This window comes from Catharus ustulatus, chromosome 22 (genome assembly GCF_009819885.2).
Source record: "Catharus ustulatus isolate bCatUst1 chromosome 22, bCatUst1.pri.v2, whole genome shotgun sequence".
In the NCBI taxonomy this organism is placed as follows: Eukaryota; Metazoa; Chordata; class Aves; order Passeriformes; family Turdidae; genus Catharus; species Catharus ustulatus.
In genome coordinates this window covers 8,269,652-8,282,138 of record NC_046242.1, presented here as the reverse complement: position 1 = coordinate 8,282,138, position 12,487 = coordinate 8,269,652, and the positions used below count along the sequence as shown (strand labels likewise).

The following is a 12,487-nucleotide window of genomic DNA, read 5'->3' as shown; positions in this document are numbered from 1 at the left end:
TGCAGATTCTGTTGTAAAAGGAATTAGGAGCAGGGCACAGTCTTTTAGATGGAGAACTGGGATCCAGTGAGATGCTTTGCAAGATGATCTGTGGCAGACACTGGTCCCAGCCCCCCAAAGCTGGTATTCTGTGCCCCAAATGGAGCTCCTCTTTGCTGGAGGTTGTTTAAAAATACATGTCAGTGAAACAGAGCTCACAGGCCTCCTTGGCTGAGGGCCCAAAGCTAATCACCAGAGATTTCACAGTGAAGTTGCTCACAGTGTCTGTTTGATTAATGGTTCATATTTTGCTGATCTCAGACTTTTTATTTCATTCTTAAATTTAATACATATATGAGTTAAATATGTTTTAATTCCATCTTAAATCCAGTGGAACAATCTTTACAGTGGAGTTGGCTTTTTCTTTTTTGCACAGCAGCAGCAGCATGTTTGCAGAGGCTCGTGCTTGGACATGCAGCTGGTTAGTAGGATTCTTCACAATCCCGTTGTATGCACTTCCCTGGAAGTCTCTTAAAAGTAAGAAACCAAAGAGCTCAGAAACACCATGGAACTGAACCTCAGTGCATTATGCCTCAAGGCTATGAGGGATAACCCTGCAGCTCTCCCAGGAGAGAGGTTTGGTATGTCAGGCTGTCGCAAAGGTATGTGCAGAGAGGCTGGGTGGGAGTGGGAATGCATGTTTGGGTCCACTGAGATGACCTTGCAAAGTCCAGCTGGTTTCCCTTAGCCAAAAATTTGAGTATATCAGAGTGAAACCTGATTTTTACAAGTTCACACAGTCTGTATGCTGCTCCCTTCCTTTTAAATTAAACATCCTTTTCTTTGCCCCAGGCAGGAAAACCCCCAGGCGTGCTCCCATTGTGGCTGCGCTGTCTGGGGACAGGCTGTTAGCTGTGACTCTGGCACCAGCGCTGCAGCAGCAACTGCAGCCGGTGTTGGATAAACAGTGCCCCTCCATCTGCTCAGCTGTGCATTCCCGAGGATGCCTTTCCCCCTGCTTTGCATACACGCGCAAGGAAGCTACTGCCATCTAAGTGCAGCCATGCCGAAGGGTGCATTAACATGGGATTTAGCAGTTGTGCCATGTTTGCCTGCAGAGCTTTCATCTTGAGGAGGGCACTCAGCAGCAGCACCGCTGCCACCATATCAAGGGCCTTTATCCAAAGCACCTGGGCCTGGAGGCTCAGCAGAGAGGAGCTCTGAAATGAGCTGAGTTCTCCTGAGAACCATGAGCCTTTGTCTCAGTTGAATGTGTTTGCTATTTTTTAATGCTACAAGTGATCAGTTATTGTAAAACCCCTAAGTGGTTTGTGTTGAGGAGAAATCTATGACAAATGCAAGTAAACCTACTGCTATTGACAATTGTTTGTCTTAATATTTTCAGTCCTGCATGACAAGTGGACTGTATTCTTTGTGGTTAGCACAGACTACTTGCAGAAGCAGTCTCATGCATTCATGCCTTCACAGCTCAAAACAACTTCTCAAGCCAGCTTTTCCAGTAAATTTCCTCTTCCTGAGGTTAATGCTTGAAGATCATAATAGCTAGGTGGCAGAAGTCCACAAAAGAAGGCAGTGTTCTCCATACAATAATGTATCTTAGTACATTTGTTAAGTTGTTGTATGCTATTCCTTCTCCCCTAACTGCACTACTTTAGTCCAGACCTAACACTGTAATGCCAGCTAACTCGTTTTCGTGTCTGCTTTCTCTTTGTCCTGCTTTCTTAGGTTTTTTGCTCATGTTCACAGGAGCAGCCCTGCCAGGCTGTGCTTGCACACTGGGCTGTAGTTGCTATTCAGAGCACTGCTGTGGGTAGTGGGGTCTGCTGTGTGCTGCAGTGGCTTTTAAAGCCAAGCAGCCTCTCCCTGGGCTACACCGTGCTCTCCAAGTAGCTACATTTGTTTGTGTTTTTTCTTTCTCCACTCTCCCAGGGTTGTTTCTGTTCCTGTGTGTGACACCAGTGAAGTGCACAGCACGCTGCCTTCCCATCTAGGTAGTCCAGGGTTTGGTTTATTTATAGGTCAGGAGAGCATGAGTGGCATTTGCAGGTTCAGGGAGGTGGAAGAGAGAAACAACAGAAGGGAGCAGATTGCTAGCAAAGAAGAGATTATTTGTCAGATTATGTCTCTTGCCCTTCCTGGAATGAGTTCATTTGTTTTAGAGGACCAGCATGAGAAAAGCAGGAGTCCTGGGAGTGCTGTGTTTGTCAGGAAAGCTCTGTGCTGAAATTACAGAAGCACAGAGGGCCCTTGCCTAAGCTGGTAGGGTGACATGATAGGGGAGCTTGTAGTGTGCCACTGAACTGATTTTATTTCTGCATTCAGAGGCAGTGTGCCTGCTTTGGCTCTCTTTAGGTTCAGAGATAGGAAATGTTGGAAAGGAAATAGTTCTAGCTTCTGGAAACTTACTTCTCTTTTTTGTGTAGCACATAGTCTGGAAGCAAAAGTCTTTGTTGCTCTGCCAGTATGGCTGTTAAGAAGAAAAGATAAAAATACGCCAAAGAAGATTGTAAAGGAGCACCAACAGGCAATGATCTTACCAGCAGATTAAAAAACCCTTCAGTTTTTCCTCAGCATCTCTTATGTAGTGCTTCTCCCCCACCCTCTTATTTTTGTCTTCTGAACTATCACTGTGAGATAGAGAAAAAACAGTATTGAGAAATTTGGTGTCTGCACAGAATCACAGCCTGTCCCTTTAAACTACAGGGAAGCCTTAGTGGAATTTCTATTCTGGGAATAGTTAATTCTGTTTAAGGTTGGGCAAGAGAGAAGCGTTCACAGGCTTAGTAGCAATATTTTTACTCCATTTGTTTTTTCTCTTAAGGATTTGCCTGCCTCATTTGAAGGAAAGTGCAGTTATTGATCAATCCCCCACTAAGAATAAGATCATGAAGAAAAAGAGGGTGAGATAAAGAAAGAAAAAGAACCAAACAAAAAACCCAAAAGACAGGATTTGTAGCTGTAGTGCTGTTATATAATAGCCATTATGTAATGTCTGTTGGTGCCAACTAAAAATATACTGGAAGATAACTTCCAATTCATTGAAGCATTTAACTAGCATCATCCCAGTGTTTCTGGTTCTGGATTCAACCCCTTCTGCAGATGTTGAGAAGAGCTTGCAAGTCCCCTAGGAAGCACAGCAACCCATTCTGTCTTTTATCCCTCTTCTTGTCCACTCTTGATTTTTTTTCTTCTAACTGGAGTTTTGGAAATGGTAAATCTCTCTTCAGGTCACCTCTCTGCACACCCCACTGACCATGCCATTGGTCCATAGAGCCTCTCTCTTTGTTCAGCTAAGCTGTAAATGTCTGTGGCAGACGCTGGGTTTCAGGGAAGCTGAGTGTAAAGCGTAGCAGGGATTAGATTTTGCAGCAGACATTGAAAACTTGACAGCTTCATAGGTAATGTTTTACAGGAGCTTGTTCTCCTGCAGCTGAGCTGCAGCTAAAAGTACCTTGCCTTTTCCATCCTTAAGCTTCCTCTTGGACTGCCCAAATGCTCAGTCCAGCTACAATGGCAGAAATGGGCAGCCCAAGATTTCCACAGCTGGCTGTGGTGTGATGCAGACCATGGTTTGCCCTTCCTCTCTGAAGCACAGCATGGACCTGGCTGTGCAGAACCTGGAGTAGCATTTCCAGAGGCAGAGTGGGCAGCCCAGGCTGAGCAGTGCTGCACAATGGAAGTGCCTTGGCTAGGGCTTGAGGGCAGTGGCAGCCTCTCCAGGGAGGGAAGTAGACATCAGCTATGATGGCCTGCACAGGGTGGGTGTGACAGCTGTGGTCCCTTGACACAAGGGAACAGGACAGGCTGCTGAAAGTGACCCAAGGAGGAGCAGCAGGGAGGTGACCCAGACATCAGCAGTGAGCTGCATCACTCATAGGGACCCAGCAAGGTTTCTTGATTTGGACAACAGAAGTCTAAATAGTGTTGGCTGAAAAATCCATGAGCAAAAAAATTATATCCAGGATTTCAGTCTGCACAGAGCCTTACAATATTGTAAATAACACGATGTATCACAGAATTGTGTGAGTGCTTTAATTAAAGCCTCGTGATAGTGCTGGGGGAGGGTAGTAGACATGTTATCACCAGAGATGAAGCTGAGCTGGGTTGTAGCAATTCCTCACAGAGGGATTCAGAAAGCAGGGTTTAGACTCCCATCCTGTGCTGTGATTGATGTAAAGCATTCCCATTTCTGTTCTTCATTATTGAGAAGTCATGGTACTGTCCTGTACCTAAGCACTAAGACTGTGCAGTGGCATAAATCTATATTCAGGTTTGTTACTACAGTAGATGCATCCTGTTAATGAACAATGGTCAAGGAGACTGATGGCTCCATTGCAGGCATAACAGGTGAGGAAAGAATTGTCCAAGCCCTCCAGAATCACTGTTTCAATCCCCAATTGGGATCAGCAAGGGGTTTTGTTTTCCAGAAGAGCAAAGGTCTTCAAGACAGAGTATTTGTTTTGCATGACTTTAGGCAAGAAGCATCTTGTTTTTCCATCCACACACGCATTATGTACATCAAGTGACATGTTTTGTTCTTGAAGGTGCAGAAGTAGTCATTGGTACCTATCATAGTTATTGTTGTTGCTATTGCATTATTACAGCAACAGAATGAAGCAGGAGTGCATGTAACTCCTAGTTAAACTCCATTTCTTCTGCAGGAACAGAAATGTTGACAAACTAATGAAGGAAATGAATGGTACTTTGTGTGTGCAGCTACATCAGCTGCAATGGCAGGGGCAGTTACCTTGTGTCAAGGTGTAATAAGGGGGAAATCCTCGTAAGTAGAACTAAGATTTTATCCAACAAGTAATTTTGTCTGCTTACTTTTAGCTGAAGCAGCCATGAATGTGCTTCACATCCTAGCTCCTGGTCACGTGCAGGAAGCCCTTCTGCTGGAAGATGCCTATGTAGGAAGGGCAGTGTGTACTGGGTTAAAGCAGTGGATCAGGACATAGAAATTGTATCATGTGGGATCAGGTGTTTTAACCTGGTTGTGTGATGATGCTTGTCTCTGGTAGTTGTTGAGTGATGTGGATGCTTGCTCAAAATCACAGCAAATTAGGTGAGTGATAATTGTTTAGCACTCTGGGATACAGATTTAGGACTCTACAGACTCAGGCCAGCATGGTTTGCTTTCTGTGAGCTAAGATAGGGTGTACAATGCTTGTTTCTTTATTTGTATGAAGACAGGGAGTCTTTGCAAAAACTTTTTGCTGAGGTGTGTGTGAATAGAAACCACTCTCCATTTCCTTGTGTTTTGGTTCACAAGTGGCAGACAGTTGGAGAAGAAAAATGTAAAATCTGGGGGAAAAAGAGGCAGTGGATTTACTGCTGCCTTGCTGCGCCAGCCAGAGCAACACACTCACTTTGGTGTACTTCCCTTGGTGACAACAGCAGCATATTAGTTGAAGACATGACCATAAATCTTTTAACACTAAAAAGCTGGAGGTCTGAAACATTGAATAAGGAGATCCTCTGTCCTGCACATGCTCCCCTGTGGGAAGTGCACAGGGGCAGCCAGCATGGAGCAGATGCTGGACAGACCACAGCAGCAGATAGCATGGATGGACCGTTGGCTGTCCTTGGAAAGCTGGAAACCACTGCACTGGAGGTCCTCAGTGTGCTTTTAATGGGGCCAATCTGGGGAGTTTTATATGCTTATGGGCAAGATGTGTTGAGGAAAGCATTCATTACATTCTGAATAGGCAGAAATAAACCAGGGAGTACTGTATCAGTGATATTGTTGTGTGGGATTGTTATTTAAAACACTTTCATCTGGAAGCTCTGACCAGCTCTTTGACTGGAAATCAGCTGGGTTTGTTACTGTGCCTATGTTTAAATTGTGCTTTCCTTTAAATGTCTTCAGTCTAGATCTTGCATTAAAAATCCATGTAATTTTATGGCCACAAGATGCCCTGGCTGCTCCTCCTGTACAACAAATATGCCATAGCCATTAAATCACCCCCTGCAGTGACCTGCATATCTTTAAGCATTTAAATGACTTCTGTAAATTAAGCTTTTAGGATTAGTCATCGTAGATTTGCAGCATCATTGGTGTGTTGCCAAGGACCCCAGTTTTGTCACCATGACTACTACTGCAGGGTTACTGAGAAACACAAACTGCAGGGAAGTTTATTCACGTGCCAGAATGTGAGTGGGTAGTGATGATGTTTCACCCACCATGGCCAGAGGAGCACCTGGTTGTTTATATCCAGCACAGCCTGGAGGTGGGCCTCCAGAGGGGAGAAGATGCTGTTATCTATCCAGGGAAAATCGCCATCATACTTATTTCTTGTATTGGCACTTGTGTGTGTTCAGTAAATAGTGTGCTTGGAGAAGATTGGGAGGTGTGACTACTCTCTGAAATGCTCTTATCCTGTGGGGATTATCCCTTTCCAGGAAAGGCAGTCCTTCACCGTGGGGTGTGAAGCTGCAGGAGAGCTGATCTTGTGATGAAATAATTGTAATAATAAAATCCCCTGGTACTGCCTAGTGAGATGAAGTGTCATGTTTGGGAGATTTTTTTTTAAGCCTAGCACTGAAAACCAGAATGCCATGGTTTGTCTCCAGTGAGTTATATACAACCCAGCTCTTCTCTGCTATTGCTTCTTTAAATATGCCTACCTTTTGCAAGGGGAAGCTCCTGGCCCCTGTATTCATTTTCTTCAGACATTTGGGAATTAGGTATTTAGAAATACCACTGCTGGAAACTCTTAAGTGCCATCTCTTCCGCTTGGTGCTCTTCAACTGTTTGAAAGCCCATCCCTGTAGTTCTCCTCCACCTTCATCAACAGCATCTTCTTGGATATCCAGCATGTATATTTGAGTTTACCTGGGAGATCCTGAAGAGAATGTACATTTGGTAGGATCATCTGATGTATTATTCCCTACACTGCTGATACTCGTGGCTCTTTCTCATGTAGTTATCTCTTGTTCTTCTTGATCCTGATTTATTTCATAATGACTCAGGACCAAAGTTGTCCTCCTGGCTGAACCTTCTGTCTTCTGGAATCCTTCAGCAAAACAGTGCCAGAAATCATCAGTTCACTGGCACCTCATGGAAGAAGGGTCTAAATTTTGAAATGTCTTATATGGTCCTTGCAGGAAGAAGGAAATCCAGGGAATGGTTCTTAGCTCCCTGTCAGCTCTGTGGGCACTTTGTCCTGCTCCAGGCAGGAGTGCTGAAAAGCAGGCTGCCCAGCAGTGTGCTTAGTGCCAGGCAGGAGTAAAGCCCTTCTCAGAGAGTGTTTTTCTTCATGCTTGAATCTGCCTTTTCCATCTCATCCATCCCATCATGCTCCCCATCTCCTCACAGCTCTTGTGCTGAGCATGTCTGTAAGGCTGCTGCCCTGTCTGAATGTGGGATCCTCCCTGTGCTGTTCCACCAGCTCTGGGCTGCCAGCTTGCCATCTTGGCATGAATGCCTGAGTGGGTTTGTTGTTTTTGAAAGAGATTCTTTGAATTCAAAACATAGCAAATTCCTGGCGGAGGGAGCTGATGGATTATGCTCTGTGCCTGGGACTTGCTCTTCTGTGATCCTTCCCTGACCTTCCAGCAACAGTGCCAAAAACTTCTGTTGTGGGTTACAGATCAAAATGCATAAATAGAATGAATCAATTTGCTGGGGTCTAAAAGGAGACAAATGTTTCTGATGCCAGCTCACATGTGTGACCTCAAGACAAACTGTGTGTCTTACAAACCAGCTACTCCCTGAAAATGGGGCTGGTCAGGAGGAGAGAGCATAGCTGTGTGCATATGTGTTCTCTGGAGGAGCAGGGAGGTCATTCTTCCCCTGCACTCAGCACTGCTGGGGCCACACCTCGAGTGCTGTGCCCAGTTCTGGCCCCTCAGTTCAGGGAGGACCTTGAGGCGATTGAGCATCCAGAGGAGGCAACGAGGCTGAGGAGGGGCTTGGAACACAAACCCTGTGAGGAATGGCTGAGGGACCTGGGGTCGTTCAGCCTGGAAAAAGGAAGGGTCAGGGGAGACCTTATCCCTCTCTAAAACTGCCTGAAAGGTGGCTGTGGTCAGGTGGGGTCGGTCTTGTTCTCTAGACAGCACGGACAGAACCAGAAGACAGAGCCTCAAGCTGTGTCAGGGGAGATACAGGCTGGATATTAGGAAAAAGTTTTTCACAGAAAGAGTGATAAAGTACTGGAATGGTCTGCCCAAAGAGGTGGTGGAGTCACCATCCCTGGATGTGTTTAAAAAAAGATTGGATGTGGCACTTGGTGCCATGGTCCAGTTGAGGTGTTAGGGCACGGGTTGGACTTGATGATCTTGAAGGTATCTTCCAACCCAGTCATTCTGTGAATTCTCTGAATTTCTAGTGATGTACACAAGTATGTTACATGTTTGGTGCTACTAGACCACCACAACCCAACTGCTTCTTCCATTTAGGAGGTTTCCCACTTAAACCATTCTGGTTTCCTTTTTATATTTTGGTTTTATGTCTAATTTCCCACAAATAAGCTGTCAGGTTCTTTACCACTCCCATTGCTTTTGTAGTAAAGTACTTCTTCGAGATCTGTGTGGGTGTTGGGGTTTAGAAGTTCTCCTTTTGTTTCTTTCTCTCAAGTTTTTGTTGCTAAGAGACAGTAACTACTGGGTATTTGGGAGAGACAAAAAAGTTTCCCTAGGAAAGCTGTGGCTACCTGTCCTCTTAGCTGGGCGGTTTCTCGTGGAGGGGCAGAGATACTGGGAGAACTGGGATGGGAAACGGGGTTGGATGCAGCTCCTGGCCTGCTCTTGTTCTCCCTGCATTGCTAGGGCAGACAGGCTGCGCTCGCTGTGGGGAAGAGTTCCCCACCACTGCGGGTTCTGTCTCTGCCTTTCTTCCACCGAGAGTGCAGCTCTGCTCAGAAGAGCAGCCATTGCACTGGGACCTTATTAACACCCTGCCTCACTAAAAAAGGGATTTCCACATCTGCTGGGGTGCCTCAGGGGAAACCCCGGCATCCCTGAGCTCCTTTCTGCTGCCAGGGAGCCTCTCCTGGCCCTGTTCCAGAGCCGGGCTGCTGCTGCTCAGCCCCGGCTGTGCCTCTGCCACTGCTCCGGGTTTTGGTGCACTGCAGCCCGCATCCCCTGCCTGCCCAGACAGCAGCAGCTCCAGCTCCAGCTGCTGAGTTTCTGCTGCCTGTTCCTGCTGCCCTGGGCGAGCCCGCCCTGCCGTCCCAGCCGCCACTCCGTGGTTCCTGCTGCCGCCCCCCTTGGCCGTTCAGCCCGGCCGCCATGGCCGTGTGGGGCCCGAGCCGCGCCACAGCGCCCCCTGGCGGCGCGGGAGCCATGGCAGCCCTGCCCGCCGGGAGCCGGCAGCGCCCCTGCCGGCCGTGCCCGGAACTGCACCGGGGACAGCGCTCACTGGGACCTCAGGGGGTTTTGGTTTGGTTTGGTTTGGTTTGGTTTGGTTTGGTTTGGTTTTTATTTGGGTTTTTTGTTAGTTTGTTGCTCCATTGTTGTTGTTTCCCTTGTTATATAAATACATACTAGTAAAGAGCTGTTATTCCTTTTCTTATATCTTTGCCTGAAATCCCCTTAATTTCAAAGTTATAATAACTCAGAAGGAAGGGGGTCATGTTTTCCATTCCAAGGAAGGCTCCTGCTTTCCAGTGTCAGTCCCTTTCCATATTTGTATTTATCTTGGCTGTTCTGGAAAAACAGGGGAAAAACAGTTTTCCACTTCAGAACCATCTTGACATAAGTGAATTTTGTGCCTGTTTCTTCCAAGACTGTTTGCACTGATCCCAGGGTGGAAATAAAGATGTAAAAGCCTGAGCCATCATAACCCTGTTTGGGTGAACTGGCTGCCTCCAGAGTACACTGCCTGGTGTTGAAAGCATCTCATTTTTAATTGCTCCTCATGCTGCTGTTTCAGTGGCACTTAGCAGTGGATTACTCAAAAACCTGGCTGTCTCAGGGACACCAAAATTATCCATAGGCAATGCACAGAGGACTCAGGTTTTGCCAAGCCTGATCCAACTATGCAGAGGCAAGAAAAAACCCTTCTGTGTCCTGTTTGCTATATTTTCTGCTAACTCTTCTGTCCTGGTTGGTTTTGTCCATGGTTTCTTGCCTGTGCTCCACCTCCATCTCTCTGTATCCTGACGAAGGAAGCACCATGATGAAATGTTGATGTTCAGATTCTAGCTGTGAGCAGCAGTGCTCACATCCTGCTGTGTAATGTTCCTTGTCATGGGCTGCAGTGCTCAGAGGCTGGGGCAGGCTGCCTTCCCTTCCCTCCCCATGCCAGCCCCTCTACAGGCCTTGCCACAGCTCTGGCACTGGGCTCTGGGGAGCTGTGCTGGGCACTGCTCCTGCCTTCCCCCCTCCCAACACTAAATGTGCTCTCTCATGGTCCTTTATTGGCTCCAGCTTTGTTTACTTGCATAATTCTCTCAGTGCTTTATCAGATTAGCATGACTTCAAAGTGTTAAGAGCATCAGTGCCTCAAACTCTTTTGCAGTAGCTTGCCTTAGTCTCAGATTAGATGCAGACATAATAATAATAGAAAATTGAATATCAGAAAACTGTTCTTGTAGAGATGCCTTTCATCCTAGATTAATAATAGAAGCATGGAGACCTTTAATCAGACCTAGCTCTGATATCTGTTTTATAGTTTCATGTTGAAGAGTAGTGGACAAAACCGCTGTGTCCCATACCAAAGGCCACATGTGCTTCCCCAGCACATGAAGAGAAGGGGATTCCTGTTTGTCCCTGTGGTTGGGCCACCTGAGCAATGTCTCATTTCTTCGGGATGTTTGAGGATGTGATTTCTGTAAAGAAGGGCTGTGAAAGAGGTTACACTGGAGCCAGCCACCATCATCCCTCCCTCCTTGTCAGAGAGCAGCAGTAAGGCATGCTGCATGTATGTGAGTGCTGTGTCAGCACAGAGGAAAGAATGAGATCTTCCTGTTCCCAACAGTGACTGGAATAATCAGACCAGTATCTTCATACCATTCCAAATGGCAAAGGGATATGTGCTGCTGAAGACCATGATTGGAGATGGCCACCCACCCCTGTGAGCATGCTCACTCCTCTGTGGGGAGCTGGTCCTGAGCCTCATCACAGACCTGGATGCAGCCCTAACCAAGCTGGTGCCTGCCTGAAGTGTTGAGTGGCCAGTCTGCACCTTGTGCCCTCCCACCTCACTTAGGGAGGATCTATTTACAGAGTGTTTTGCCTTGCTTGGAGTGCTAGGTACAGCAGAAAATAGGCTTATACTAAGGAGGAGATATCTTGTAGACAGAAAAAGGGCTCTGCTTTCCATATACCCATTCAGGCCATATACCCATTCCCAGGATGTAGTCTCAGCCCCTCCAGCTCCCTCTGTCCCCCATTTGCCTGATTGCAAAAGCATCCAACAGCCAGCACTCACACTGTCGCTTGGGCTCAGCCAGCACCAGGCGTTGATGTTTCTATCCAGAAAAATTTATTATTATTCCTACTTGCTCTCACTCTTCCCTCACCATCTCCCTTAAAATTCCCACCCCTCAGCTTGCTGAATAATTTCAAGGTGCTAATTGCCCCGCACTGCAGCTGATCCATTGATCTGGAACACAAACAGTCTCAAGGTAATTTTCCGTCTGAGGCAGTCTGGGGCTTGCGCAAGTGCTGATGTTTGTTTCCTTGCTTTTTCATTTCCTGCAAAGAAAAGCTTTTGTGTTGCTCTCCATAAGATGCCTGCGCCTCTGCCTCAGCCAGCAGCTGCTGTGTAAGGCCACGTGGGGCTGCAGGAAATGGACACTAACAGTACCCATTCTGTGTCATTGAAGTCTGTGCGTGGAAATTGCTAATCCTGCTCACTCATATTGTGTCCCTCTAACAAAACTGTTAGCCTAGTTCCTGAGGTAGCAGGTGGCTTCTTTGCCCATCTTTAGTCCTGCATTTGGGACAGACTGGGAGCAGCTCAGACTCTTTGTCCAGTTATAAAAATGCTGTTCAGCTAGATAAATACTTGGAGGCAGAGGTTGCTGGGGTTGCATGTCTCTGAGGATTTGGACATCCCTGTCTGTAACAGCTGACCACAAAATCCAGCATTGGGTCACTACTGACCACTGGGAAGTGCATCCTGTACAGCAGAGAGTTAATTTCCTGGCTATTGCTTCCAGCAGCCTCAGCAGAAGCTGTGCCTTTGCAGGGTTTGATCCGAGGGGTGGGGGTGTGGGATGATGTAATGTTGCCAACTCCTGCACTGGTGGGAGGAGGTGAGGTAAAAAAAACCCTCATCTGCATTAATTTCTCTCTCCAGTTTGTGTGCCCTGTTTCAGTTTACCTGAAAGACTTGTTTTCATATTTTTAAATAAAATCAATGGCTATTTTTGTTACCCAGGGTAAGGCTGGTGTGGCAGCAGTGGTGGAGAGCAGGATGGGGCCAAAGGGAGCAGCCCTGCACTGCTGGCAAGGCTGCACCCTGCATGAGCCCCTCCAGAGCAGGGGCAGGATGAGCTTTGCTATCCCATTTCTGGAGGCAGTCTTGTCTGCAGGT

The 12,487-nt window shown here is 46.8% G+C and overlaps 1 protein-coding gene across 2 annotated transcripts in view; it reads left to right on the top strand.

The window, feature by feature from the left end:
- Positions 1 to 12,487, top strand: part of CASTOR2 (cytosolic arginine sensor for mTORC1 subunit 2) — a 119,691-nt gene that overhangs the window by 85,295 nt on the left and 21,909 nt on the right. Inside the window, exon 1 of one of the 2 annotated variants that reach the window (XM_033078607.2) lies at positions 431 to 641. The exons of the other annotated variant lie outside the window; for it this stretch is intronic. Within the exon in view, the coding sequence (XP_032934498.1) occupies positions 545 to 641 (97 nt within the window). The 5' untranslated portion in view covers positions 431 to 544. Of the gene's footprint in view, positions 1 to 430; positions 642 to 12,487 lie in introns of those variants that run through there. 2 annotated transcript variants of the gene reach the window in all.